A 27,803-nucleotide genomic window follows, 5' to 3' on the forward strand; every position below is an offset into this window, starting at 1 on the left:
CTTCCCGGTTTCACTCAAATCACTTCAGAATGGTCTACCTGGTTGGAAATGATCGATTTACAGTCCAAGTTGGCCGCTTTACTCAAAATGAGCGATGAATTTTGCCCGGGTGTTTCGAACTTTTTTTACTCGATTTCTTTTTTTGCACGAACACAACAATCGTTCAAAAAAAGAATCCAGTGTAAATGTCATAAATGTATAGATGTCACATTATTCTCGATTTAATATAATTAAATAAAAAGCTTTTCATTTGGGCTCGACGAATTTGTGAATTTAGTCAGCGTTCTAAAATTTGAAAAAAAAAAAATAAACGAAAAGAAAATTTTAGTACTTTTTCGATGAGGTAAAATAAATGTTTATTGTTTGTTCTATAATTTTTGTTTTATTTGACATATTGAGAGATTTTTAGTTTCGTATAGATTGCTCGGAGTTTTCGTCAATATCAGCATATTTTTCTGTATCCATACATAAATTTACAAAGTGAAACAAGTTTTTGTCAAACAAATATGTCGTCAAATCAAAGGAAAATTTCCTTTGACTTTGGGATAAACATTTCTCATTTCCTTTATCAATGTCAGCAATAACTTGAAAAAAATATTGCTTTTTCATTTCATTTTAACAAAACCTCATTCCATAGATTCAAAGCAATTTGACTGAATTAATTGAAGTATTATTTCAATTGACCTTTTTTCCTCGTTGTGTAGTTATTTTTGCTTTTAAATTAATGAAATCCTGGTAGAATAGTTGAAATCATTGTTCTGTCAAAAAGAATATTCGTAGAATTAATTTTAAGACAATTAACCGTGAAACTCAAAACTTATGCATTTTTTATTATAAAATGGGTTTTTTCTTCTCAGTTAATGAGTGTCTGCAATGAAAGTGATTCCGTTTTAAATTTTCTCTTACACCGGTGGGGAGTGGGTGTTTTAGTCGATTCTAAAATTTCAAATTTTGCTAAAACTGGTATACTTAAAACCAATATTTACGCCTGAACCGTTGCAGGTGCCCTTATATAAACGCCCTGGCGACAAGTTATTATCAGGACGTGTACAACTTCGGGTGTGTTCTTATACCAAAGATTTTTTATTTCAAAGGAAAGTGCCGCAAAAACAAAGGATTTTTTCCTTTGGTTTTGGTATGAATAAAAAATCCTTTGGTTCAAATGCATTTTCCTCTGTTTCAAAGATTTTTTCTTTTGAAAAATCTTAGATTCAAAATATTAATGCTTTGATACAAAAACCAGTTTCATTTGATTTAAAGTTATTATCTTTGCTCAAAGGTAATTTAGATATAGATTTAAAAGCATTTATTCATTGAACCATTTTCCATTTATTCCAATTGGAAGATTTTTACCCTGTTGTTTCGAAGTTCCTATTAGGAGTTTGAATAATAAAAAGATACAATTTTAGTTCTTAAATTCTTTTTTATTCACAAACACATAAAACACTGGTTCACTAGAACCGAGTAGGGTCCTTGATATCGTTGACAAAGTTTCGCATTCTCCGTGGGCCGGTCAATAAACTTCCGAAAGCCACTCCAGCTGCTGGCTGGTCCGACTGGTGATTGCCGTTGAAGATTGGGCCGAAAAAATACGACCGCGGGATTTGGGGAGGTGTTACTTTGCGCAGCTTTCTCCATGTTCGAGAGACTTGGAAATCTATCCGTCGGCCGTGGTCCTGTAACTATACAAGCGTTTTAGAAAATCTTGAATTCACTTAAATATTCAGTATTTATTAACTTACACTTACCATTTTGCATCCTGAATCCTCCTTATTTATAGCTTACTCCGTTTCACTGGTTTGATTTTTAAAACGGGCGGCCGAACTTTATTCGATTTTTCGGTTTTCTGTTCTTCTTGCAAGTCAATGCAAAATATCTTTTAAGTTTGAAGTTTTTGTTTCAAAAAATTATTCTTTTCAGTTTAAAACATTTTTCTTCGGTTGAAAGAAAATTTACTTTGTTTCTAAAGAAATATGCAATTGAACAAATTTCTTTTGAATCAAAGAATTTGATTGAAATCAAAGTCCAAAGTTATTCAATTCAAAAAATTTATTCTTTCTTTCAAAAATTATTCTTTTCAATCAAAACTATAATTCATTGATTCAAAGAATACAGGAGCTGGATTCAAAAAAATGAATGTTTTGAATCAAAGTCAGATTTAATTCGTTCCAAAATTCAAGTTTACTCTGCGTGAATACACGGAATCGTCCATCTTGTGACAGGCAATCGTAATCATAGGCATGGTAGGCGAACAATTCGCTGTCAAAAAGCGCTCCGTCTCCACCCCCCACCAATGAGAAACTTTTGGTACTCCTTGCCTACTGTTGCTCAATATGCAACCACCCGTAGCTGTATAGGCACGCTGGTTATTACTTTACAAAAGCGTTGCCAGTAATGATATTTCACAACGTCGCTAGTTGGCAAGGTTGCCGATCACCAGCGCGAAAACTTCGGATTTCAACTTCAATGACAATATATAGACATAAATCTGGTATGAAGAAAGTGGCAATATTATAATGATGCAATTTTTCTCAGCTGAAATTTATTCTTAGTTCATCTAATGATATACATAGAGCAATTCATCTAATTGTATTTAAATTTATTTATTAATGAGTTCAAACACCATTTCGGCCTCTCGAAAAATTCTAACTTGCAAATGAGCTATCTAAAAAAAGGGCCATCTGTTGCGCCGTTCAAAAGTTACAAATCAAGCAATAGATGGCACTGTTTTTCGTCACTATTTAACGGCTTCTTTAAAAGAGAGCACTGGAAATTTTACACAAGTTTTTGAAGATTTTTTGTTCAAACTTGTACATCAGTGATTTTTGTTATTTTTGACTTTTTTGTCAATTTTGTAATTTTTTGCAATTTGGTCATTTTTTATTCAAATAATAAAATAGACAAAGATTACAGGGGGTATTAAAAAAGAAATTATCCATTTCGATTTATTTTTACCTTTGAAACAATTTCCCCTTATTATTCTTTGTTTGAAATTCTCGAATAAATATAATGGTTGCCCTATATGATTTTCTTTTACTTTCGCAGCATCTTTTCAGTGTATACGTTACTCATATTTTTATCACTGGGCCGCAAATTGTCACTGGCCGAAAACAACGTAACGCCTGTAACGTAAATATTAAAAACAAAAACAAACCGCACCGCAGAACCGATCCGGATTCGCAGTAAGTTTTCCTGTAAATTGTCCCAATTTCTCAGTTCAAAAACCCCTTTTTTCACCATATAGACTTATTCAGAAAAAAAACAAGAAATGACACCCCCTCCGGCCGGCGAAGTCTCCCGCTTCCGAATGTTCCTGCGCAACTGGATGGTTACGATTGTGATGGTTCCATCGCTAGCCGGAATCCACTGGGGCTGGTATCAGCTGAGCCACAACAAGGCACTGGTACCTGAGGGACCCCCTCATGAATTGCCACCGGTGGCGGTGAGATTGATGTTTATACATATTTATGTTGTTTCTTTATATTGAGAATTTTCGTTGATGTTTTAGGCTGCCAAAGCAATTTGGCGAAAAATGACCGGCACTTTGGAAGCTGCCCCAGCTAACCAGAAGGAAGCTTCTAAATAGAAGGTTGATTTGTATGTTGAGGTTGTATGTAAATAAATTCTAGATTGATAGGAATGAACTTGGAGTGGAAGCAAACGAACATGGTTACGCAATCAAAGTTGATTTTTAATAAATTGATTGAAAAATGGTTGATCTAAGATTAAAATTTATTACAGCAATGCAGTCAAGGACAATATAATCGAGTATAAAGCTACAAACCTAGTAATTCTTAAAAAGCTATAAACGCACGTTCAAACATATATGTAGATATTGGAGACACACAAACAAAATAGAAAGCATATTTTACTGGATCGAACAATTTCCAGCGGGTCCGGAACTGGTCTCATGTTCGACCTCTTCAAGGATCTGTGCCGATCGGACCGTTTTAATCTGTTCGGCTTCCTCCATCCAACAGAGGATCTGTCGATGCAACAGCTCTCGGCGACCGGAGTTTTTCGGTTCCGCATGCAGCAATGGCATCAACAATCCCAACACAGTCTTGTAGGAATCCAAGGCAATGTCTAGCTTGTTTTCGCGAGCATAAAGCTCCGCTTGACGGCCGATTTCCAGGGCATTTTTAAGGTCCGGACTCGAGGAAGCTTGGGCATACAATTTCTTGTAAAGCTCGGATGGTTCGAAGGCTCTTTTTATTCGTTCAATCTGGGAGGCTGTTCGTGTCACGGTTACTTTCTTTTGGGATGAGCAAGAAGGTTGTTGGGATTGTTCGGCACCCTCCAATTGGTCCGATTGGAATGAATGTTTGATTTCCTCTGCTCGATTCAGATAAGTCTGAACTCTTTCCCTCAGAACGCGTTTTTTCGCAGGATCTGTTTCGGATTGAATCATCGGTACGAAATATTGCAATCCTTTGCAGTATTTCTTGTAAGCTCCATCGTAGTCCAGCTTCTTATCCAACTCAATAGCCTCGCTTATCAAAGCAACGGCTTTACTCAGATTATCTTCTGATGGAGAATGTTCCAGATCTAGAAACGAATGGGAAAAGAAATCATCGAAAGCGATTCGATCATCCGGATCACGTTTCAACAAACGACTGAGAAGATCCTCACACTCGATAGAAATGGAATTAATCCCATGCTTAGGTATCTCAATCCGTTGTCTATTCTTAAATTTTTCCAACAACTCCCCCAAAGAAGCCGAACTGTAAGGCGCACGTCCAAAAAGGCACTCGTACAAAATAATCCCAATGCTCCAGAGATCAGCCCGAGCATCGTACCGTTGCTTAAGAAGAATTTCTGGTGCCATATACAGTGGCGATCCCTTGATGTTACAATTCTCCTGACCCAATTCCAAATGCTGAGCGAAACCGAAATCGGCAACCTTCAGCACCATTCCATGTCCGCTAATCCTCATCAGCAGCAAATTCTGCGGCTTCAAATCGAAGTGACAGACCTCTCGTTCCCGCATATACCTCAAAGCTAATGCCAACTGCCTCAGAAACACTCGACAAACCGTTTCCGGTAGTTTCTGCTTCTGCCTTATATAGGCGTGCAGACTGCCCCCATTGCAGTACTCCATCACGATGTAGATGAACCGATCATCCCACAGGAAGTCACGCATCTCTACAATGTGTTCATGTTTCAACTTCTTCAGTAGACTGATTTCGGTCACTATGTTGTCCACGGCCGTTTTCGAAAGGGAGGACTTCTCAACACATTTGATGGCGACGATTTCCCTGGATGCCTAAAACGAGAAACAACTTTCAAATTAAAGTTTTCAAAAATGAAAATACGAACCTTTTTCAACGCCCGGAAAACGGAAGCGTACGAGCCACTGCCGATCTTCTCCAGCATCTGGTACTCAGAGATGTTCGGTTTGGCCATCCTTCAGGCAATTTTGCTCTCAAGAGTCTTGTTGCGGAATGTTAGAAATCTATGGCATGGTCTTTGAACACATTAAAAACGATCACTTTAACATCACTGTTTCGTTTAAGGAATCTTTTTGATTTACGTTTTACATTATTCTTAACTAATTGGGGCACTTTTCGAATAAATTTCGAGACGAAATTGAAAACGTAATCAGGTTTTATGTGGTTTTATTATTGTTTTCGCAGTTGTTGTGGTTGTTGTTGTCATGCCCAGCACGCTCATTTTTTTTAAACCATTAATGACTATTTCAACCGTTTTATGCTTTTTCCAAAACAACTTCGATAATTGTTATTTTTCAACCGTTATCAATTGTTGAATTTTAACCATTTTAGAAGTTCTGATCAAAACAAAGGAAACGGTTAAAATTCAATCATTAAAATGGAAGAAAGTTTGTTTGTTTTCATTTTCAAAACGCGTTCACATCGGATGCTTTTTTTTCGTACGCGTGGATAATTCGAATTTTTGAAATCGATTTGAACCGGATATACGTTTTTTTGGAAGTATCAAATATAATCAGTGCCAGTAAAGTGCCGAAGTGTTTTTTTTTTTCGTTGTTTGGTATCGGAGTGGAGATTGTGAACCAAAAAAGAAAGGCGAAAGGACGCCAGTGAAGAAGTGAGGTTATCGATAACGATGGCGGGCGGACAGGATCCCCCTGATCCGCCGGAAATGGGAAGGAACCCTGGAGAAAACCATGACCAACCAGCTGCAGGAAAAAGTTTCGAAGAAATTTGGTATACGGCTGCCGACTCCGCTCCTTACCGTGTTTATTTTGAACCTGCCAAAAGTACAATCGGAAAAATAAATAAGTTCGCCCTGGGGAACACCCTTAAGAAAATGGATTTGTACAGAAATTTCATAATTGATATGAAATATGTAAGCCAAAAAAAGATCATCGTTTTTCTGAGCAGTTATGTAAAGGCTAACAAGCTGGTTGAGCAGTTCAAAACAGAAGGAATGGAATATAAAGCATACATTCCCAGTCATCTAGTCTGCATAACAGGTGTTCTAGCAGGAATTCCAACGGATATCGATCTGGAAGAAGTCAAAGGAGATATAGAGTGTGAAGTCCCCATCGTGAGTATCGTTAGGATGAACAGAGGTAAGGAAAAAGAGCCTACAAATCGTCTGCGTATTACTTTTCGAGCGCAACAATTACCGGAGTCTGTGAAACTTTTCTGTTGTTCAGCCAAAATCAGACCGTTCGTACCATCGATTTTTTTGTGTACTCAGTGTCTGAGATTCGGACACAAATCCTCCAACTGCAAAGGAGCTAGACGATGCGAGAATTGCACGGAACGCCACGAAGAGGACGAACTTTTTACCAACTGCCAAAAGCAACAAAAATGCGCACATTGCCGAAGCAACCAGCACTCATCCCTCGACAACAACTGTCCCGAAAGAAAGAGGCAACAAGACATTAAAAAACTAATGTCAAAGCGGAACTGGACGTACACTGAGCCAAGGAACAGGTTTTTGCAACCAGTCGTAATCCTTACGCCCCACTACTGAATGCGGAAGAGTTCCCGACCCCGATGGAGAGTTTCGCCAATATAACGCGAGACGGTCTCACACGAAAAGATCCCATGAGAGAGGCTTGGATAAGGACCAACGAAGAACGACAGGGAATCCATGCAGCAGTTAAAATGTACAAGGATCAACCAAATCAAGCTGTCAAACATGTCAAAAGAGCCAGGTTGGAGGACACCCGTACCAGATCTACCTTCGAGGAGCGGGAGGAAATCATCGCACCAGTTGCAGGTAGTAGCCGAGGAACAGCGCTGAACAATCCCAGCAAGGTTCAGGAAGATGAAAAATGGGAAAACGCGGTAAGACAAGCAAAAATGAATATGGATCGCAATTACCAAGAAAGAATGATGTCCTTTTATTCAGAATTCATTAGTCTTTTGGGACCTCGAGAAGAGGTCAAAATGTTATTTCAAGATTGTACCAAAAAACATTTCAACCTCGCTAATTCAGTTGTTCTTAACAAAAGATAAACTTTTTCGTTTCACTATTTCGCTTCCTACATCTCACTTACAAGCTTTTACTATCAGAAATGGCTACTAACACAGAATTCAAAATACTACAAGCAAACGTGCAAAGCTATCAAAAAAATAAAGCGGAAATTCAAAGAGTTTTGTCTGGAGGTGGTTTCTCTGCAGCCGTACTATCGGAGACTTGGACAAACGAAGACGACGAGAATACGAACAGATACTCTTTTCCTAATTATCACTTTGTCCCTCATTCCCGAGATGACAATTACGGTGGAGCAGGAATTTTGCTTCTAAATACGTTAAGCTATTCAAAACTACCGGCACCCACATCCCTCTCCTCGCTAACGCAAACCGTGAGTATCCGTATTACTCAGCTAGATTTGATACTTTGTTCGGTGTATGTTAGTCCATCGATCACTATAAGAGATTTCGAGGCAGATGTTCAAGCCATTTTTGCCAACCTAGAGCACAATTCCAAAATCATACTCGGTGGTGATTTTAATGCTCACCACACGAACTGGGGAGACGAAATATGCGACGCAAGAGGAGAAAAACTTTTGGAAGCAATAAATAACAGCGATCTTTTGATAACCAATACTGGTAGTAAAACATATGTCCCTCTGCAACTGAATAAACGCTCTTCTGCTATCGATGTAACTCTTTGCTCTGCAAATTTGATTGATATGGTTCACTGGAGTGTGCTTGATTATGGAATAGGAAGTCATCACATGTGCTTGGATATTTCATGGAAAACCAAGTCACATTTCAGGCAAGCTTATTTCTTCAACAAAAAACAAATCCGTAAAGAAGTGTCCTCCTTAGAAAATTTCGATTTTGACAATTTCTCCGAACTCTCTTCCAAAATGAAAAAGATACACAAGGAAAATAGAATGAAATGTAAAAACACTCCTAAGTTCTGGTGGTCTGAAGTAGTCGACGAGGCATGGAAAGATAAAACAGCTGCTAGGAAAAAATTCAATCAAGTTTCCTCATTAGATAACCTCCTAAATTTCAAACGGAAAGCAGCCATCTTCCAAAGAAGAAAAAGAGAGGAGATTCGCAAAAAATTTGAAGATTTTTCCAACGAAGTTAATCCTTTTACGAGTTCGAAAGAACTATGGCTGAAAGTGGGTCGTTTGACAGGAAAAAGATTTTATAAAAAAGAAAACAGTTTGCTATATGAAGATGAAGTAATGGCAGAAGAATTTCTAGACACGCACTTCGGACAGGACAATCGGTTACCGAATGAAGAACCACACACTTTAATAACTGAAGGTTTGCTAGACAAAACATCCTGGTACAGAATATTAGCTTCGAAGAAGAAAACATCCGCTCCAGGCGAAGACAACCTCTCCTACGAGTTACTGGCTTTTCTGAACCCCGCGGTTACTGAAAAAATAATATTCCTAATCAACGACATGTGGAGAAAAGGAGCCCTGGAAGAAACTTTGAAGGTGATCAAAGTCATTGCTATACCGAAACCTGGACGTGACCAGAGCACCGTTGCAGGTAAGCGACCAATTTCTTTAGTGCCTACTATAACCAAAATAGCAAACTCAGCTGTATTAGAGCGCCTGCAGATTTTTCTCGACATTCACAAAATTTTGCCTGAAACTTCCTTTGGTTTTCGTAAGCACACTTCAACAAACACCTGTGTATCTTATGTTATCAATTGGTTGAAACAGAATAAGAGAAATAAACTTTTAACTGCCATGATATGCGTTGATTTATCAAACGCTTTCAATGCGATAAATGTCGATAAATTGGAGGAAATTTTGATACAAACAAGGGTTCCACATGAAGTTCTTCGATGGATTATGTCCTTCTTGAGAAATAGAGTAATAAACTTCCATATGAAACAAAAGACGTTATCAAGAACAATCAACAATGGTCTTCCCCAGGGAGATGTTCTGTCGCCGACCCTGTTTAACGTCTATACTGTTAACCTGCACAAGATCGTACATCCAGACGTGACCCTTGTCCAATATGCTGACGACTTTGGGATTCTCTTTCGAGCAAAACACCTACACACTCTTAACGAAATCGGGGAATCATACTTAGCAGAGTTTGCCGAAATCGCCAGGACCCTTAATTTCACAATCAACCCAGAAAAAACAAAAACTATTTTTTTCCAACATGGCAATAAACAGCTCAACATATCCCTCAACGGTACTTTGTTGGAATCCGTAAGATCCCATAAGTATCTGGGTATAATTTTCGATCGTCATCTTAGTTTTGGAATACACATTAAGGAGGTCCGTTCAAAGGTTCAAGAACGTTTAAATATGGTCAAGGTTCTAAATGGGGCAAAACATGGTGCCCACCCTGAATCGATGATCAAAATATATAAGGGACTCTTCCGGAGCAAAATGGATTACGGCAGCTCAGTGTACAATAATTCCAGCAAAACCAATCGCAACATTTTATCAGTACTAAACAATCAATGCCTACGAAAGGTGACGGGAGCCACGAAAAGCACACCGAGGAACACGCTAGTGGCCCTAAGTGGGCAGCACCCAGTGGACTTTAGGCACACGTACATTGCTTCTAGAGAAATATGTCGACACATGTCAAGAAACAACCTTATTGCTCATCAACTAAGAACAATTCAATTACCAGAGGATGTTAGTAAATGGCATCAATTCTCTTACCTGGAAAGAACATACTGGCTTAACAAAGAATTATTCGATCGCATCCAATCGATAGAACGCCCCGGCAATGTGCAAGGAGTCGAAATTTTTCCAGATCTGGAAGGTCTGACGGTTGCCAAACAGAATTCGAATCCCATGAGGCTGAAACAACTAACACTCTTTGCCATGAATGGCAAGTACCGAGGCCGTGGTCGTATTTTCACGGATGCTTCCAAGGAAGGTAACGTTTGCGGCATAGGAGTCTTCGTAGAACAAAGGAGATTACGCTTATCACTAAGGCTCGAGAAGGAAACCAGCATCACATCTGCGGAGCTGATAGCTATCTACAAAGCAACGGAAATAGTTGAACAGCAGTGTCTAGAAAGACCCGTCATCTACACCGATTCGCAAGCATCGTGCACGATGCTTCTCAATGCACAAGAATCCTGTGAAGCAGAAAGTATATTAGCGAAAATTCTTCGAAGCTGCTCTCATCATGGAATAACTATCCAATGGATACCCAGTCACGTATCCATTGGCGGAAACGATACAGCAGACGCATTAGCAAAACACGGGCTACAGTCGGAGCAGATAATCGAGAACACGTACCTTCTATCAGACGGGTTCAACGCACTGAAGAAATCGCTAGCTGAAAACACAACAGATTGGTACAAACATTATTCGACAGAAAAAGGGAAAACTTTTTACTACATACAACCGGAATTTTCCACAGTACCATGGTTCGTAGGAAAGAGCCTAAAAGGAAGAGATGTTCGACTTCTGAACCGTTTGATGGCTGGTCATGACTTTTCCAAGTATTGGCTAGCCAAAATGAAAATAAAAGATGATGCTGACTGTGAGCTATGCAAGGAACCTGAAACAGCGAATCACATAATTCTCACCTGTCCACGCTTTGCCTCAACGAGATTACTATACGATTTCAACGGCAAGTACACGAATTTGAAGGAACTATTTAAAGAAAAAAACCTAACGCACTACGAAGAAGTAGCCAAATTCACTAGCGAAATCAAAACTGATTTATAATCAACTCGGAACCAAAAACAGGGCATATAGTCAAAGTCACTGGCCCTTATCCCGAGCTGCCCGTGAAGCAGCTCAAGTAGAAGAAGAAGAAGAAAACGCGTTCAAAGTGTTTGCGAGTTTTGCAGCGCATTTATTCTCCGTTTTTTTGCTTCTTTAATGTTCTTTCCGGGCAAGCTTTATATTCGCGGAACTGGAGAAGATCCAAGAAGCAGCTTCAGCGGAACAAATGTAAGTGCCGGTAAAAAATTATACTTCCGTCCGATAACATAACCTTTAATTTACGAACGTTCGGTTCTCATTAAAAACCGGACAAGAAATAGAATTATCTTGCAAGGAGCATCGAAAACGGATGCCAAACAAAATCAGATGCCGGCTAGTTCATCAGTGGGAAAATGTTTATTTGCAGGAATCTCGACGAAGCTCACCGAAATGCGACTGGAACTTGGAGATGTTTGATTACCAGCCCAGAAGAAAGGTGTGAAAATGGAGGTGATGAAGATGGACGGGAGTTGGTCCTACCGTCGGCAGTGGAGAGGGTGACAAAAATAAAAAACTTGGAGGCTCGACCAGCATTCCATTGCGATTGTATTTTTGGGATGGGTTCCCATGAAAATTTTCTGGATAAAAAAGGAAGCAATGGGTGTCAATGGTGCGTATGAATTCATCAGTTAGTTTGAAGTATCCTTTTTGTCGCAAAATTATAATCCCGTGTTTATTCCAGGAAACGGAAATCCATATTAACAAAGCTTAAATTAAAATATGGTTTGATTGATCCTGGATCTTCCTGACACGATTGACGCAAAAGAGATGTTCCGATTTTTTTTCGAGAGAGTGGATTATGACACCCGGTTTGGGCTCGATGCTGTTCAGAATAATATGGCGAACAATGAGAATTTGATCTTCGCCCCTGATCCTAATGATTGAACTGGAACTGAAAGGAAACCGTATCGACTAAGCTTTATCTTCTACTGTGATGAATAATGAAAATATTTAGTGTTTTGCATACTTCAAATTTTGCATATGAAATTAATTTAAGTAAATTTTGCAATAAAATTAAAATTTAATTCAAAAAGTTTCAATTCATCTTCTTTAAGATCCTCATTACCTTATTTTTCGATGAAAACGGTTATTTTTCAACCATTATCCCGATTATCTTCCTTTTGGAATACGGTTAAAAAATAACCATAATGCAAGTTCTCCTTCAAATCTCATTTAATGAGTATTCGCAGTAAAGTCATTAAATGAGTTAACCCAGGAAAACTTTGATTATGGTTATTTTTCAAGCATTAATGGTTTAGTCTGGCTCAGCGTGAGGTTTATTAGATTTAAACTGATTTAAAAGCCCTGGTCATGCCCACGCAACTACACGCTGAGATAGAACTGATCACAATATGTTTAATTTTAAACTAATATCCCGGATTCACCTTTGAAAAGGTATTAATGCATAGTCAAGATTATCACGGACAAACTCGAATTTCTGCTGCGAAGCTTTCCTTCTGGATGGGGATTATTAAGCAAACAGTAGCGACACCATGGGTGGTATGAAAAAAACCTAGTAATTGCTTTTGCTAAACTAAATCGAGCAGTCGAGCAGCCGCTTAAAGCAATTGCTTCGGTTGTTATGAATAAAGTTTTTTTGACAGCTGTTTTCTCAGTCAGGAGCTTTTACTTTTAGAACAAGCTAGTTTGGTATGAATAAAGCTCGAATCTAAAGCAATTGCTCGGCAAATCTCCAAGCAATTGCTCTATTTTCTAAGCATGCTCGGTAGCAGACTTTTCCAATAAAAAATTCTTTAATAACGTTATGAATTTATCAAATAAGCAATATTTCACTTCAAAACAATTCAAAAAGGCATTTTCAACATGGATAAAGAAAAGTCGAAGTGATAACCCAACTTTTTTCATATTCTTGTCGTTGTATAAAATCATTCGCCTAAGATGAAATTAAGCAAATCAATTAGTAAATATATATTTCAAATTAAAAAAAAAATCCGGCTATAGTGGATGAAGTCCCAATTGGTTCAAAGTAAGAAATAAATTATTGTAATAATTTAAAACATTATACAGATCTCTCATTTTTATATAATTCTAAGATTTAAGAAAAAATATCTAAATTAAAATGCGCGCCTATTGCCTATTTTTTATACTATGGGGTGGGGGTGGGGGAGAACTTATGATAAATGTTAAAGTTAGGCCATTTTTTGTTTGACAATATTTGAATATGTATTCATTTTTCTTTAAACATCAACATACGAGCACAAATTTACCAAAAAAATCCGGTCGTTCTTACACCCACCACCCGATTCGTTGACTTCAAGGCTACTTTAGCCGTACTTTTCAATTTTCTGATCGTCTTCTTTCATTTTACTTTAGAAAACTTCAGATTCTGCTGGTTGGATAGCTCTATTTTTCGAAGCAAAAGCTATGTTCTAAGACTTTAGTACACATCCGCTAAGCAAATGTTTATTCATACCAAACTAAGCAAATGCTTTGGACTTTTGCTTTGACTGATTTCGAGCTAAGTAAAAGCTACCGAAGCAATTGCTAAACCTTATTCATACCACTACATGTCACAGTGGAGTTTAGAGCAGCTATACAGCTATTTGCCGCTGATAGTGTTGGTGATATTATGCTGGTTGTTTCACCAACACTTTTTAGTTTTGGGACAATCAACCTCAAAAACGACCATGTTTGTCGACCATCTGTCCGTTTTTTGTACCGAGAGTTTTGGAGGTTAATTGTCCCGTCTCATCTGTACACGCTCAGCAAGTGTGCGTAAGAAATGTCAAAAACAACTCTAAGAGCAAACGCACCAATAAGTGAGTATACGAGGCCCGATTTTGCTCATTTCAGCGGACCGGTTTTGGTATACACACTCTTTCGCGCACCGGGCGGTAGCATTAAAGTTTACATTTCACATTGCACTGAAAAATAAGAGTTGCAAAAAATCTTGATAAAATTAATTCGGACTGAGTAAATTATCTGAGTCGTGAGTTTGTTATTGACGGTGCGCACCATGCACAGAAAAAAAATCTGAATCCTTAACGACACTGAAATTGAAAACCTTTATTATTACATGACATGGAACGCGATTTATTGATGTAAATTTACAAAATAAAAACTGTTGAATCCTTAACAGCACTGAATTCTAATGACACAAATATTACTTGACACGGAACGCGATTATTTGATGCAAATTTACATCACATATGATGTAAATAAAAAGAAGCATCACATACGACGGAATTTTCAGTGCGAATTAAATATTACACGTCTTAATATTTTACATGTCTTTCAAATTTTACACGTCTGTTGAGATTGCAGACGTGTAATATTCAAATCGCACTGAAAATTCCATCATATGTGATGCTTCTTTTTCGTTACATCATATGTGAGGTAATTTTACAATTTTTTTTTGGTTACACGAAATTCTCAACAACACTGAATTGGAAATTTCTCAAAATTACACGACATGAAATATTACAATACACTGAACGTGATAATGTCATGTAAAATTATAAACTGTGAAGAACAAGACCAGACAAATGTGACAAAAACTGTTAAGTCGTGCGCCAAAGTATTTTCCCCGCGCGCGAGTAAGTTAATCGGTGTTGATGGTTCCCGGAGATATCCGAAAAGCAGGGATGCGGTTCTGGAAGCGGATCCACGGTGTTCAACATTGGCTCCGGTACTTCGCGGAAAAAATAAAAGAAATAAAATATAATGCATGTGTGTTAAAAAAAAATTTTGCCGCTTAATAAAATGAATCATATTAATTATAGATGAGTTTTATTTTCATTAAGAGACGTGAAAATTCCAGTGTTGAATCATATTAACAATAAATAAAACAAAACAAATTCCAATTGGAAAGTTTTTCTTCCAACATTCAGTGATTTTATAATTTACATCATTTTTATTTTACACGTTGCTAAATTTTACATCATTTTTTATTTTACACGTTCCAAATATACTGGCGTGTAATTTCCAACTATAGCACTGAATATTCCGTCATATATGATGCTTCTTTTTATTTACATCATATGTGATGTAATTTTACAGATTTTTTTGGTAGTGTGTGGTTCAAGTTAGCTGCTATCAGCAGCATATCCAAGCAGCTTCGAGCGACCAGCAACCGGACCCAGTGGCGGGAGCAGCAGGAACTTCCGGGCAGCAGCAGCCGGAATCATCTGACAGTCAGCGGAACCTGCGCGAAATATGCCAGCTGTTGCGGAGTTCCACCATCAAGCAGGAGGTCTTCTGCCGCTGGTCCAAGGTTCCAGCTCCAATGAGTCGGAACCGTCCACCCTGGTGCAGCGAGATTGAGGACCGTGCTGCGTCATTGCCCCAATGGAACAATGAAATTTATGGTCGTTGGAGTTACCAGTTTTGATGCAATTCATCATTTTCAATTGAATTTTCATCTTTTTAACAATAATGATCACTAATGTTTTTCCATCTTATATTAAATTTCCGGAACCGCGAATGTTTGGTTTGTTTAATTTTATATCCACATAAAAATAGTTTAATTCATAAAACACTCTTGAAAACTTAGAAATTTTAATAAATTTTAAACATTTTTACTGTTTAATTTAGTTCAAGCAGGTTCCTATTTTTGAAAGAAGAGAAAAAATTGCACAAGATTTATAAGTAACTTTATTTTTTTTAAATTGTTAAACGACTCTTAAAAATAAAGAAATTCAACCTTGACAGCGATTTAGACCTTCTAATAATCTTTTCCAGCGTCACCCCTAATTACGACGATAGGTTGTGCCGGAAAACACACTGTCCAGCTGGTTCGTAATGAGACTATCAATTGTTGCCTCCGTTTTCTGTAGCCGCCAGTTTCGCAACATGCGGTTGCGAAGAAATGCTATACGGTATACACGAATTAATGCTCGCCGTTTTTGTTTCTACGCCAGAAGATTGCACTTTCGCTTTGGAGGTCTGATCGTCCGAGGGATTTTCTGGGAAAATGCTGGATCATTTCACTAACCCGCTGCATTTGACGTGTGATGCCGAAGACAGTGGCCGTCTTGGTGAATCGCGCTGTTCATGCTGTCTGGGTCCGGGCAGCAAATCAACCTGCATATTTTGTAAAATAAAAAAATCTTAGTAGGTAGTTTGAGACTAATGCGTTTACTAAAGCATCGCTAATTAGGCTGAAGCCTTTCATGTTTTTTTTGGTTTAGTATTAAAAATCTAAATAATTACCTCAACAGCTTTGCCCTCCATGACTCGTTAGTGTTTCAAGTTCTTAGGGAGTTTCACTCGATGAATAGCATTCCAGCCGTCGTCGCCTCTGGCTGACTGGAGACCACAGCCTTCGCGACATGTTCCAACAGCTTCTGCTGCTGCTGCGGTTGGGTGGGACTCTGGGGAAATCTGCAATCATGACCACTAACTGAATATTCGGCACCGAACAAATCCGTCACTGAAGGAGCCGTTTATCACCAGCACCAGGTTATAATAATTGCTCTTCTTCTGCAGTCTAATTCAACTCGCAAATTTCACTGCAAATAATCTCAAATAATGTCAACAAACTCTACACGCTGAACGTCGTTTGTTAAACTCAGCCTTAAAAACGGAAGAATTTTTTCAGTGCATGTTTGCTCTCGCCCCTTTCTTGTGAGCAAATTTGGTGATTTCATCGGTCCCGACGGCAACGGCCCTATTTTGCTAACCCATATACTAACCCCCGGTGCGGTATAAAAGTGATTAAACTCGTGAGCATTTTCACTTTGCTCGCGATTGCTGCGGATGCTCTAAGGGAGCTTTTGGGAACAGCCATATACATTTTCTTCTTACTACAAAACTAATATGCTCTGCAAAGTAGATCAACCTTCCCGTGGTGGAGTGGAAACGTGTCTGCATTACTGCGCAGATGTATGACCAAGAGAACTCCCCCCACCCCCCTTTTGAAGACCCTTCCTAACGAACTAGGACTATGACCATGGAATCTCTATCGGAAACCGATTTCATTGCTGTGATGCTGAACCGTGCCGATGAGCCTGGAAGGCTGGCGGTTCGTTAAATTACGTCAGTCTCTAACGGTAGCCTGTGGAACACCAGGTCACACCCCCCAGTATCCCAGTCCTTGCTGCGCTAAGCAGGTTACTGGCGCAGTGGACCGTATACTTATCTCGCTACCCGTGGGATCAACAATGAATCTTAATAAACAATCAAAAACAACGCGGAAGGACCGAGTGAAGACCCCTTCGCTCAAGTCCAGCAGGCAGTCGAGAAACTCCTAAGCTCCTCGGAGCTTCAGGACCCTGAGGCTTCTGCTGAACTAGCGGTGGCTATGGCGAGCAGGCAGGACCTTGTGGATTGTGTTAGAAAGAAGTCTAACATCTACAAAGAGGTCCGGGAGAAACTCGCAAACGTGATGGCGATGTTCGTCAAGGCGAACCGAGCGGTGGTGAGCTTGCTCACCGCACCGGAGTACCGGAAGAAGGCACGTGAGGACGTGGTTACCTTTCTTGCGTGCAGACGGATGGCGGAAAGAAGTTTGCCGGAAATGGCAATCGAAAAAGAGGGTCCCCAGGGGAGACGAGACCCGGGGCCCTGAAGAAACGAGCCCAGGATCCTTAGGTCCGGCAGGATCCGGACGGAAAAGAGGAAGAAGAGGGAGGCCAAGTTTCCGAAGCGCCAACTGGATGGCAGACGGTTGAGCGCAAAAAGAAAAAGAGCACGAAGTTCAAAGCCAAACCAAAGTCTAAACCCAACCGGGTCAGGGACAAGGGGGAGGCGTTGGTGGTAAAGGCACCGGAAGGTACCTACGCCAACGTCCTTCGTCAGATGGGGACAAGCGATAGGCTGGTAGTCCTAGAAGGGGATGTCAGGAGAATCCTCAGAACACGCTCCAGCGAGATGATTCTCGAACTCCGACGTGGCTCAACTGTTGAAAAGCGCGGAGTTGTAACAAACAGTTCGGCTAGCTGACAACTATGCAGAAACCCCCCGAAGAACACCTCAAGGTCGGCTAAAGCTAACGCGAAAAATGCTCAAGAAAACACTTTAACTTTACCCGTCGTAATGTCCCACTTTATTTATCTACGAACACACTGGTAAGTTTTGTGTCCCACTACCCACAATTTGCGATTCTCAACCTTATCGAAATTCCTACCTTAAAGCGATGCGATGGTACGGGGTGGTAGGCTGCGGAATTATCCACTCTCCCTTTCGTCCTCGGAACGATATTTCGGTGTTGACGAACTAGCTGCTTGCTGCCACGATGTAACAGTCCTCAAGGTGGCGGCTTGACGAGCTAAACTTCCAGCGTCGACTCAGTGCCGTAGGCAGGCCGCGTGGGATGGGTGCCTAGAGGATCCACTGGTTCCGCCTTCGGAGCAATTTCTACAGTTGACCTTGGGATTTATGCGCTTCAGATGTGGGCCTAACGGGTTGGCAAGCTTCATAAAGTTTGAAGCAAAAACTTCGGGGTCCTGGATGTCTCGGTTTTGACAAACTCACGGACACGGACTCACGGAGTCTAAACCACGGTTCTGGACTTTCCTTCAGACCACTTGAATTTAGCGTCTTCACCAAAAGTCGATGTGTTGACTTTAGCAATGGCGAACCAGAATGAGCTGTCTCAATGCGGATATTGACTTCTCAGCCGCGTATGGTAACCCGTGACGTAATCCCTATTTCGCCCCATCATGTTCCACAATACGCCATCTTTCAGGCCCTAATGGTAGCAGCCATCTGTTTGTGAAGTTCCGAACTTCTCTCGTCGTTAGGGTGTGGGTTGGCCTAGTGCTTGAGGTACGCCAACTTTGAGGTCCTACTAGTAGCGGTCCTCTCTGGTAGATGGTTGAGTTGAGTGTGGGTTGACGTAGTGGTTGAAGCAGGAGGATCACTAAAAGCAAACCAAAGCACTTTCTTGGAGCTCTAAACTACTACACGCACAAGATTTCGACAGAATTGACAGATCTTTTACCGTTGGTACAGAGTATAGCGCGCTTACGCAGAAAATAGTTGGCGAGGCGGCGGAAACCCGTGCCCTGAGCACCACGGTTACCATCCGGATTACGGATGTTGAGGTCAAGGGAGCGCTGAAGGATCTGTGCAAGATCGAAACGGCCCAGATTTCGGTCAGGATGCGGGAAAGCCTCCCAAACTTTCGGTTGCGGCACCAAACGCAGCACTCATGTGAGGGCGGCTAAAGGTGGGGTGGTTTATCTGCCAGATAGCCAACCCCCAGTAACTGGAAAGTTGTTTCCGTTGTGTCAAGTATGTGCACAAATCGTTTGCCTGCAAAGGCACCGATAGGAGTGGTCTGTGTTGGCGGTGCGGTGAAGCCGGCCATCAGGCGGCTAGTTGCACCAAAGATGCAAAATGTCTCCACTGCGGTGGAGGAAACAGGGCTGTGTAGAAGCGGCAGCGATTGGTGCTCCTGCCATAACCGGGTGAGCCACCAAGTGACCCATCAGCTTATCTCCGATATGTCTCCTGGATACTGCTGGAAAGGTGCTAGAGAAGGTGGTCCAGAGCAGGATACAGCTCTCTACACCGAAGGTGCGAACGGCCTATCCGATAAAAGGCCGCAGTACGGTGGATGCCATTCGACGTGTCAGCGAAGGGGCAGACGAAGCCAGACTGAAAAAGAGGAGAGGAGACCGGTTCTGCGCAGTGGTCACCCTTGACGTGAAGAACGCCTTCAACAGCGTCAGTTGGGCAGCGATTGCGTCGTCGATCCGGATTCCGGCATATATCTGTACATGGTGGAGTGTTACTTCCGTAATCGATAACTACAGTAAGGGACTGGAAACAGTGAGTGTCTTGGCAGAGGTTCCCTAGGATCGATTCTTGACCCGGTATTGTGGAACATCGTTTACGACGAACTGCTGAGACTGCGTCTACCCATGGGAGTGAGACTTGTGGGATTTGCCGACGACGTGGTTCTCCTGGCATCGGGCAGATCAACCGAAGAGGTTCAGCTACTCGCCACATAGGGATTGAGAAGGTGGAAAGTTGACTTCGCTCCCAGTGTTTGTGTCTGGCTGACCACAAGACCGATTTGGTGCTGATCATCAGCCTGATTTCAGCACAATCAGGGACGATTGCAGCTGGACCGTACGAAATCGAATCCAAGCGTGCGATCAAGTACCTGGGGGTGATGAGCAATGACCGGCTGAGCTTCACGATTCACGTCGACTACACCTGTAAAAGAGCGGCAATGGAGACAGCAGCCCCCTCACGAGCCATGTCGAACAACTCGACGATCCGCTACAGCAGAAGAAGGCGAGTGTGACCTCGTCCATTTTGCGGTACGGTGCGGCAGCCTTGAGCAGGCAGTGTAATCTGCAAAAGCTCTGCACCGTGCAGCGGCTGATGAACCTGCAAGTTATCAGCGCATACCGGACGGTGTCCTTGGTAACTGCTGATGTTGTGGCTGGGGTCATGCCCATCTCGGTCTGGCTAGAGGAAGATATCTTCTGCTACGAGCAAGGCACATGCCCGATGTGCGAAAACATGCCAGAGAGGCCTCGATGTCCAGCTGGCAGCACCAGTGGGACAGCTCGGAACGCGGCCGGTGGACCCATAGCTTGATCCCTAACGTCGGATTTTGGATGGATCGGAGACATGGAGAGGTGGATTTCTGCATGACACAGTTCTTTGCTGGTCACGGATGCTTCATGCAGTACCACCATCGGTTTAGACACGTGGCCTCGCCATTCTCCCCAACCTGCGGTGACACTGTTGAGACACCAGAGCACGTAGTGTTCAACTGTGCAAGGTTCGAAGGGGTACGCACTAACATGCTTGCCATTTGCGGACCAGACACGACAGCCGACAGCATCGTGCGGAAGATGTGTGTGGATGCCAATACTTGGCGCGTGGTCAGCGATGGTTTCACCCGGATCATGACTGCCCTGCAGAGGAGTAGGAACCAGCACCAGTCTGCGGCCGGAGTAGGGTGACTCCTTCGTCGGGGAGCATCTGAGAAGTGTGCGTACGAACCTGGCAGTAAAGCATACAAAGATAAGACTATACTATCTGCGTATGCCGACCGAGCTGTCTGATACGTCGCGTGTGTGTGTGTAGGATACCTCCAACGTTACCGTCGCGGAGTATCCGAGTCGAACGCGCCTTCTGCGACGGAGGATGGGGATGAGACATGACCTTCTCCGCTGTCGAACTCGTAGGGGGAAGACTCTTGGGTAGAGTAGTCTCACGTCGCCGTCGGATGAGCCACTCGAGTCGGGTAGGATGACATCACCTTCGGGATTCTTCTGAGTCGTAAGCGTAAAAGACCCGTACGTGTGCTGTGACAGGCGCGAGTCCAGGATAAGCCTAGGGTTGCCAGCCTCAAAGTTGCTAGCCAAAGGAAGGAGGAAGACCGGACCACGGTCGGAGTAGAATGTCCTTTCGCCGGGGGGCTTTCGAGTAGTGTGCGTCCGATCCTAGCAGTAAAGCTTACAAAGATAAGACTCTACCTATATACCGAGCCTTAGATACGTCGCTAACGTTGTGTAGGATACCTGCACCGTCGCGGATTATCTGAGTAGATCGCGCTCCCTACGACGGAAGCTACGGGGATAAGACTATAGCTTCTTCGCAGTCGAACTCGTAGGGGGAAGAGTATTTACTCCGCGGAATACTCTCGGGTAAAGTGACTTCACGTCGTCGGCGGCTGAGTCACTCGAGTCGGTGTAGGATGACGTCTTCGCCGGGAATCATCCGTGAAGTTTCGTAAAGCCCCGGACGTGTACTGTGACAGGCGCGTGTCCCCAGAATAAGCGGCTCTAGATTCGGCACACGGACGGGCAAAGAGGAGAGGGCCTTGAGCCAGCTGTTTAGAGTCGTCGACTTAAAACTCTTGGTATCTTTATTCGCGTTTTCATTCAATGTCATACGGCCCAACTGCACTAGTACCTGTTTGCACTGACATAAGTTTGATGATCAGCACCATTTTGGTTTAGTGTGGAACTAGGCGTAGGCTTTTGGAGCTCATCGAGTTCTCCACTGTAATGATTGCTGCATTACCAGGCCTTCACTTCGTTCACCCCTCCATGTTATCGATTCTATTTAGAAGTAACTCGTATTTGTCTGCTACTTAAGAGTCTAACCGAAGCCTCCATTCCCTTACACAGAGCTACGCACATGAGAGGATTCCGTTAATTTCGTCTATCACGAAGCCATCTTCGTTTGATGTGATTGAGCGATCAACGTTTCGGATGGGATAGGACCTTTTCTCTATCAATCAACAATCGGTAAAAATTTTTTCAACACTTTTTTATGTTTATTCTATTTCATAATGTACAATCGAACATTTGTTTGCCAGAATAAATTCGAATATCCTCGACTAACCCCAATGGGTGTTCGTTGAAAGGCCCCAATAAGGATGGATTACCTACCACACTCTGTTACATGTATGAAGTTTAACACGGAAATGAGGTTTGTAGTGATTACACACATCAATAATAGAACAGGAAATATTGGTGCCAACATACATACAATTATTCAAGTTCGACTTATTTGGTGTATACAAAAATAAACTTAACACATCATCGAATCAATTCTTGATTAAATTAAACTGGAGTATCACTAATTGAAGAAAAATAAAGACTTTTGAGTGTTTACCTTGAATAAATGGCACTTTTGAAGGGCTCTTTTTGTTGCTTTTAACCATCTACCGATGAAAGGAGTATGTACAGCATTTTTTTTTCTCTTACGAATTTCGATGAAAAGTTTTATTGTCCTCGATTCAGTTCAGACTAAAATTGGGTGGTAGAATTCTTTCCTAATCGTATAGTTTATGTTTTGACGATCACAAAATTAAGTTATCAAATTTTCCTTTTATTAAAACCCATAAAGCTCAGCTCTAAAATTTCGTTTGAATGATGTTCAAACAATACATAGTATAATAAACAAAAAAAAATAACAAAACGCTCTCTTTCAAGAGAACATAATCTTCAATAATATCCTCACAATGCGTGCTGTTTGATTTCTTACTGAAAACCATCAACGGGAATCGATTAAATGTTTTGTTTTTGATTGACTGGCAATTGACTATTTCAACACACTATATCTGCCTATCTACATATACTTCGGTAAAACAGTATTCTCGCAAGCGCAGTCCCTACCATACAAAATGCTTCCACAATTTTCAACAGCAATAGATTCAACAGATCCTCTCTAACAGCTTGTACTAAACCTATCGTTATGACCTACATGCGGGATTGGAGCGGAAAACCAGGAAATTTTAGGTTCAGGAGGGGAAAATTTACCGATTAAAGCCTATAGGCAAATATGCCTTTTTTCGAGTTAGCTTATTTGCGTTTTCTATTCCTTTCTCACTTCACTATAGCTTGTCTACCGTTCCAGCTGCATCAGATCCCGCAGAAGGTGTTTGATGTGATCATAGGTAGCAAAGCTGATCCCCACCGCGATCGGGCCTTTGATCCAGTTCATGCTTAGACCCTTGTAGAAACCGCGGATGAATCCTTCCTCCCTAAAAAATGAAATGTGGATGTTAATAACTGACTAAAAATTTTGGATAACAGTTCAGAGACACTTACCTGTAGATTTTGGATAGGGTCGTACCGATGGTCAGATACCGATCAGCACATTGTGCCGTCACCCCGGTCGTCTGCATCCTTCGACGGACGATATCCAGCGGGTAGCTCGACGATTGGCCAATCACACCTGCCGTAGCGCCAAAGGCCAGCGATATCACAGTGTTGGGACTCTTGTCCCCGGTGCGCTCTACAAAAAAAAAAGATGAAATTAGACAACCCTTCGGGAAGAAAAAGATTCTCAAAAGGCCAACGCACTGTAGTACTCCTGTTTGAGAGTATCGTAGGTGAAGAACGAGGTCCCGGCATACGGGATCACGCCCAGGATGGTGGCCCAGTAGCCCCGATACAGCGTCCGGGGACCCTCGCATTGCCAAATTTTGACGAAAACTTCCCGGAGGGTCTTGTAGCCGCTGTACTTATCCGTTACGGCCATCCGTGCCCGTGCCAGATCCAGCGGGTAGGTAAGCGATTGGGAAGTTATGCCGGCCAAAGCTCCCGCTAGGAATCGCCGCACTTTGGTGCTAATTACACGAGATAATAAAACCGACAATCAGTGCCATATTTTTTTTTTCGTTTGACCAATGTCAATAAAGATAGGCGGCACCCCGGCAAAGATAAGATTTCGGCGGCCAATATTTACGGAAACAAAAATACTCACTCGTCATGCAGATCGACCTGCAGGATTTTCTTCCACTGTTCGTGCGCCGTAAACTGGATGGCCGAGTAGGGAATGATCCGTACCATGGTGGCCGAATTCCCCCGCCAGAGCGCGAAAAACCCCTCCTTGGTGTAGGTGTCCTTAAGGAAGAGCAACGCTGCCCGGAATGAGTAGGGAATATCTTTGCTAAAAAAACAACAGAACAAAAGTTAACGAACAATTCTCTTTAACAAAATCGTCTAAGAACTTACTTGATTTGAAAATTGATTTTGGTTCGATCTAGCGGAGCGATGGTGGTTTTGGCCAGGGCTCCAGCAGAAGCGCCCGCTATCAGACTGGTGATTACAACATCACGATTGTTCAGTAACACCGGCTTTACCGGTGACGACGATTGATCGGAATTACTTCCACTGCTGCTGCTACTTCTACTATTACTACTGCTAGGGTTGTTGCTGGTGAAACTTATCGCTATGTTTGTGCTACCGCCGCTTGGGATCGATGGAAATTTGGATGCATTCTGGCTATTGCTGGTGACTTGTGATGAGTCTGGAAAAAAGGAAGAATTGCATGAAAAGTATGATTAATATCATCCTTGAGCAAAAGAGATCAGATGAATCCAAGTTTCAACCTCTTGTGTAGATCTGAATTCAGGGTTTTATTTAGCTGAACGCCTACTTACTTGGCGTTGACTCTTTGAGTTAGCCTAAAGTTTTGAAGATCTCAAAGTGGTTGGCATCTGCATTATGTAAAAATAGGTCTAAAAAATGAGTGATCTCAGAAGATTTCCTTAGGGAACGCCAGACGAGTTATGACAAAAAACCACAGAACACCGAAAATTGCAGAACGAAGAAACCACGTCGTCTCCCCTCTCTTTATACTTTAAACATCGGGGAAAAGGAAATTTTAACCTCCCTGAGATCCGCTTTACAGCTTTAACTGTGGGCTCGGATTGTCCATACTGTAAAGCCTTATAGAATCCCATGCTACACTAACTCGGATGCTGGTAGTAAACGGCACTTCTCGGATACTTCTCGATGATGGAGTAAACTAAATCTGGAACAACACTATGGCCAGAAAAACAGAGGCCGCGAAAATAATTTATTTTGAAATTTCAAAAATAACGATTTTAAGATCACATCCGCTGTATTTTTGGCCTGTGACATCAACACTGATTGATTTCATAAAACACTCGAATGTCATTCGGCTTAAAATTTATTTCTGCAATGTTTCAGAGTGTAGTATTCTTGATTCTTGAAATCACATCACAATCACTCGATATCGTTTTTTGGGATAATTTTTCCAGCAGTACGATGCCAGAGTGCACACCGATCGCTTTTGATGAAACGCTATCTCAGTTGGAAAGTGCCACTCGACTTTCAAGCAAAAATAGGTAATTTCAACGATACAATCGTGCTACAGGTAAATTTTTACAACAGGGAATTTTTTGTCAAATTTTGCAGGCTCGCAATGTCGACAGTAGTGTGGCATCCTAGCTTTGCATCTTGCTGTAGCTCTTGACATCAGAGATAGCAATCGCTAGCATAACTGAGCCCTGAACTATCTATTTAATTATCGATATAAGGTAAATTCCTGATAAAAAATATGAAAACGGACCGTCGGGAATTCCACATTGTTAGATTCTATAAGGGTAATATTTTTGGCGTTCTTCCTCCCGGAAGGGAGAGGGACGGGACCGGGTTGGACTTGGAATGGTGCCCAACCCAGGTTAGAGAAATATAGCCCTTAATGGGCCAGAGCCCAGACGTAATCCCGGGCGCCCAATAGGGCAAAACCAGTAAATCCGACCTCATAGCAGGGCATAGATGGAATTAGATCACCCAGTTGGGCAAGGAGGTCTCGACAGCCCTGAAAGGCTGATAATGTGTTTTTATAATAAAATCAATTCGAGGTTCTGACAGGCCAGTAGGGCAATAAGTTAGTTTTTTTAATTTGAATAATTTGACGACAACCGAGTAGGGCATTTATTTTGTGTTATTTTTATTTGAAATTATATGAATAACATTCCTTAAGGAAATCGAATGTGAGCCGGGTTGTAGACCATGGTTGTTGATATCCATAAATATAAAAAGTCGGGTTTTGCCCATGGCAATCGATAGTGTGCCGGATGTGCAAGCAGGCGGATGACAATGCTCACGAAACTGGTGGCTTGGACTGCCAGGCATACAAACAGTAAAATTAGATGTATTCCAGCTAAACCTCAACCATAGCGAGGTCGCACAGCTTCTGCTGGAGCAACTGGTAGGCGAAAGGAAGTGCGATCAGAACCATACAGAATTCCGTCTGGAAACGGTAATTGGACAGCGAACAGGTCCGGCTTAGCTGCTATCTACGCCACGGGACGTTTTCCTATCCAGGAGATAGTGGTAGATTCTCGGGACGGATTTGTGATTGCTAAAATCAACGGCATCTTCCTTTGCAGCTGCTACGCTCCATCAAGATGGACGATCGGGGAGTTCAACACAATGTTGGATGAACTCACTCACGAACTGGCAGGAAGGGCCCCTGTAGTGATAGGAGGAGACTTCAACGCTTGGGCGGTTAACTGGGTGCAATAACCCTAGGGGCAACAGTTTGCTAGAGTCCTTAGCGAGACTAGAGGTTGAGCTGTGCAACACTGGATCTATCAGCACCTATCGCAAGCATGGAATTCCAGACAGAACGTCAGTGACATATATCACCTTTGCGAGCCCATCACTAAAAACTGATATGAATTGGAGAGTGTGTGACGATTATACGCACAGCGATCACCAGGCGATACGTTATAGCGTAGGAGACCGAAATCCGGTGTCAGTAAGGCAACTGCCAGTCCATGAGCGGAGATGGAAGACCAAAGTTTTGAAAGGAAGTGTGCACCGAAGCTATTAACATGCAGGAAGCATCGCAGGTCCGTAATGCTGAGCAGCTGACCATGCCCAGAAGGAATACACCGAAGTGGTGGCGACGACCAGCTTACTGGTGGACTTTAGAAATAGCTGAGCTTCGTACTAGTTGTCTAAAAGTCAGGCGGCGAGCTCAACGGTCGAGAAACGAAGCCGACAGAGAAACGAGAGGTACCGTTCACCGATCAGCCAGGGTGGCACTTAAGCGAGCTATTAAAACAAGCAAAGAAAACTGCTACAGAGCGTAGATGATAACCCATAGAATCAAGCCTATAGAGTTGCACTGGCGAGATTCGGTGGCTCAAGGTCGCCGACCGAAAAGTGTCCGGAAAAACTGAGAGAGATCGTTGCACATCTTTTCCCGCAGCATGGCCCGACGCAGTGGCCACTTACCCCGTACGATGCGGGTGCCCACGGCATCGAGCCAGTAACGAACGAAGAACTTGTGGCTATCGCTAAGAAACTTGCGGTGAATAAGGCCCCTGGTCCGGACGGAATCCCAAACGCAGTGCTGAAGGTGGCGGTACAGACCATTCCGGATACCTTCAGAGTGGTGCTACAAAAGTGTCTCGACCAGGGATCTTTTTCCAATTCGT

At 42.1% G+C, this 27,803-nt stretch overlaps 2 protein-coding genes and 1 long non-coding RNA gene across 5 annotated transcripts in view; 1 reads left to right on the plus strand and 2 right to left on the minus strand.

The window, feature by feature from the left end:
* Positions 1 to 3,727: 3,727 nt before the first annotated feature.
* LOC129754166 (serine/threonine-protein kinase ULK3) lies at positions 3,728 to 5,638 on the minus strand. The gene is made up of 2 exons (XM_055750062.1): positions 5,320 to 5,638; positions 3,728 to 5,266 (listed from the first exon to the last, which is right to left on the minus strand). Exons 1-2 carry the CDS (start codon positions 5,404 to 5,406, stop codon positions 3,869 to 3,871), a joined length of 1,485 nt encoding a protein of 494 aa, XP_055606037.1. The 5' UTR covers positions 5,407 to 5,638; the 3' UTR covers positions 3,728 to 3,868.
* A 5,576-nt stretch (positions 5,639 to 11,214) lies between these two features.
* On the plus strand, positions 11,215 to 12,101 carry LOC129740448 (uncharacterized). The gene is made up of 3 exons (XR_008736242.1): positions 11,215 to 11,350; positions 11,529 to 11,771; positions 11,844 to 12,101. It is a non-coding gene; the product is annotated as an uncharacterized LOC129740448 (long non-coding RNA).
* Positions 12,102 to 22,347: 10,246 nt separating this feature from the next.
* Positions 22,348 to 27,803, minus strand: part of LOC129738664 (mitochondrial coenzyme A transporter SLC25A42) — a 35,286-nt gene continuing 29,830 nt past the window's right edge. For 2 of the 3 annotated variants that reach the window (XM_055729917.1, XM_055729916.1), the window contains exons 3-7: positions 24,559 to 24,853; positions 24,308 to 24,493; positions 23,905 to 24,170; positions 23,650 to 23,836; positions 22,348 to 23,582 (exon numbers count right to left, since the gene is read on the minus strand). In XM_055729917.1, the coding sequence (XP_055585892.1) occupies positions 23,444 to 23,582; positions 23,650 to 23,836; positions 23,905 to 24,170; positions 24,308 to 24,493; positions 24,559 to 24,853 (1,073 nt within the window). In that variant the 3' untranslated portion in view covers positions 22,348 to 23,443. The remainder of the gene's footprint in view (positions 23,583 to 23,649; positions 23,837 to 23,904; positions 24,171 to 24,307; positions 24,494 to 24,558; positions 24,854 to 27,803) is intronic. The other variant, XM_055729918.1, reaches the window with a different exon arrangement.

Source organism: Uranotaenia lowii, chromosome 1 (genome assembly GCF_029784155.1).
Source record: "Uranotaenia lowii strain MFRU-FL chromosome 1, ASM2978415v1, whole genome shotgun sequence".
Lineage (NCBI taxonomy): Eukaryota > Metazoa > Arthropoda > Insecta > Diptera > Culicidae > Uranotaenia > Uranotaenia lowii.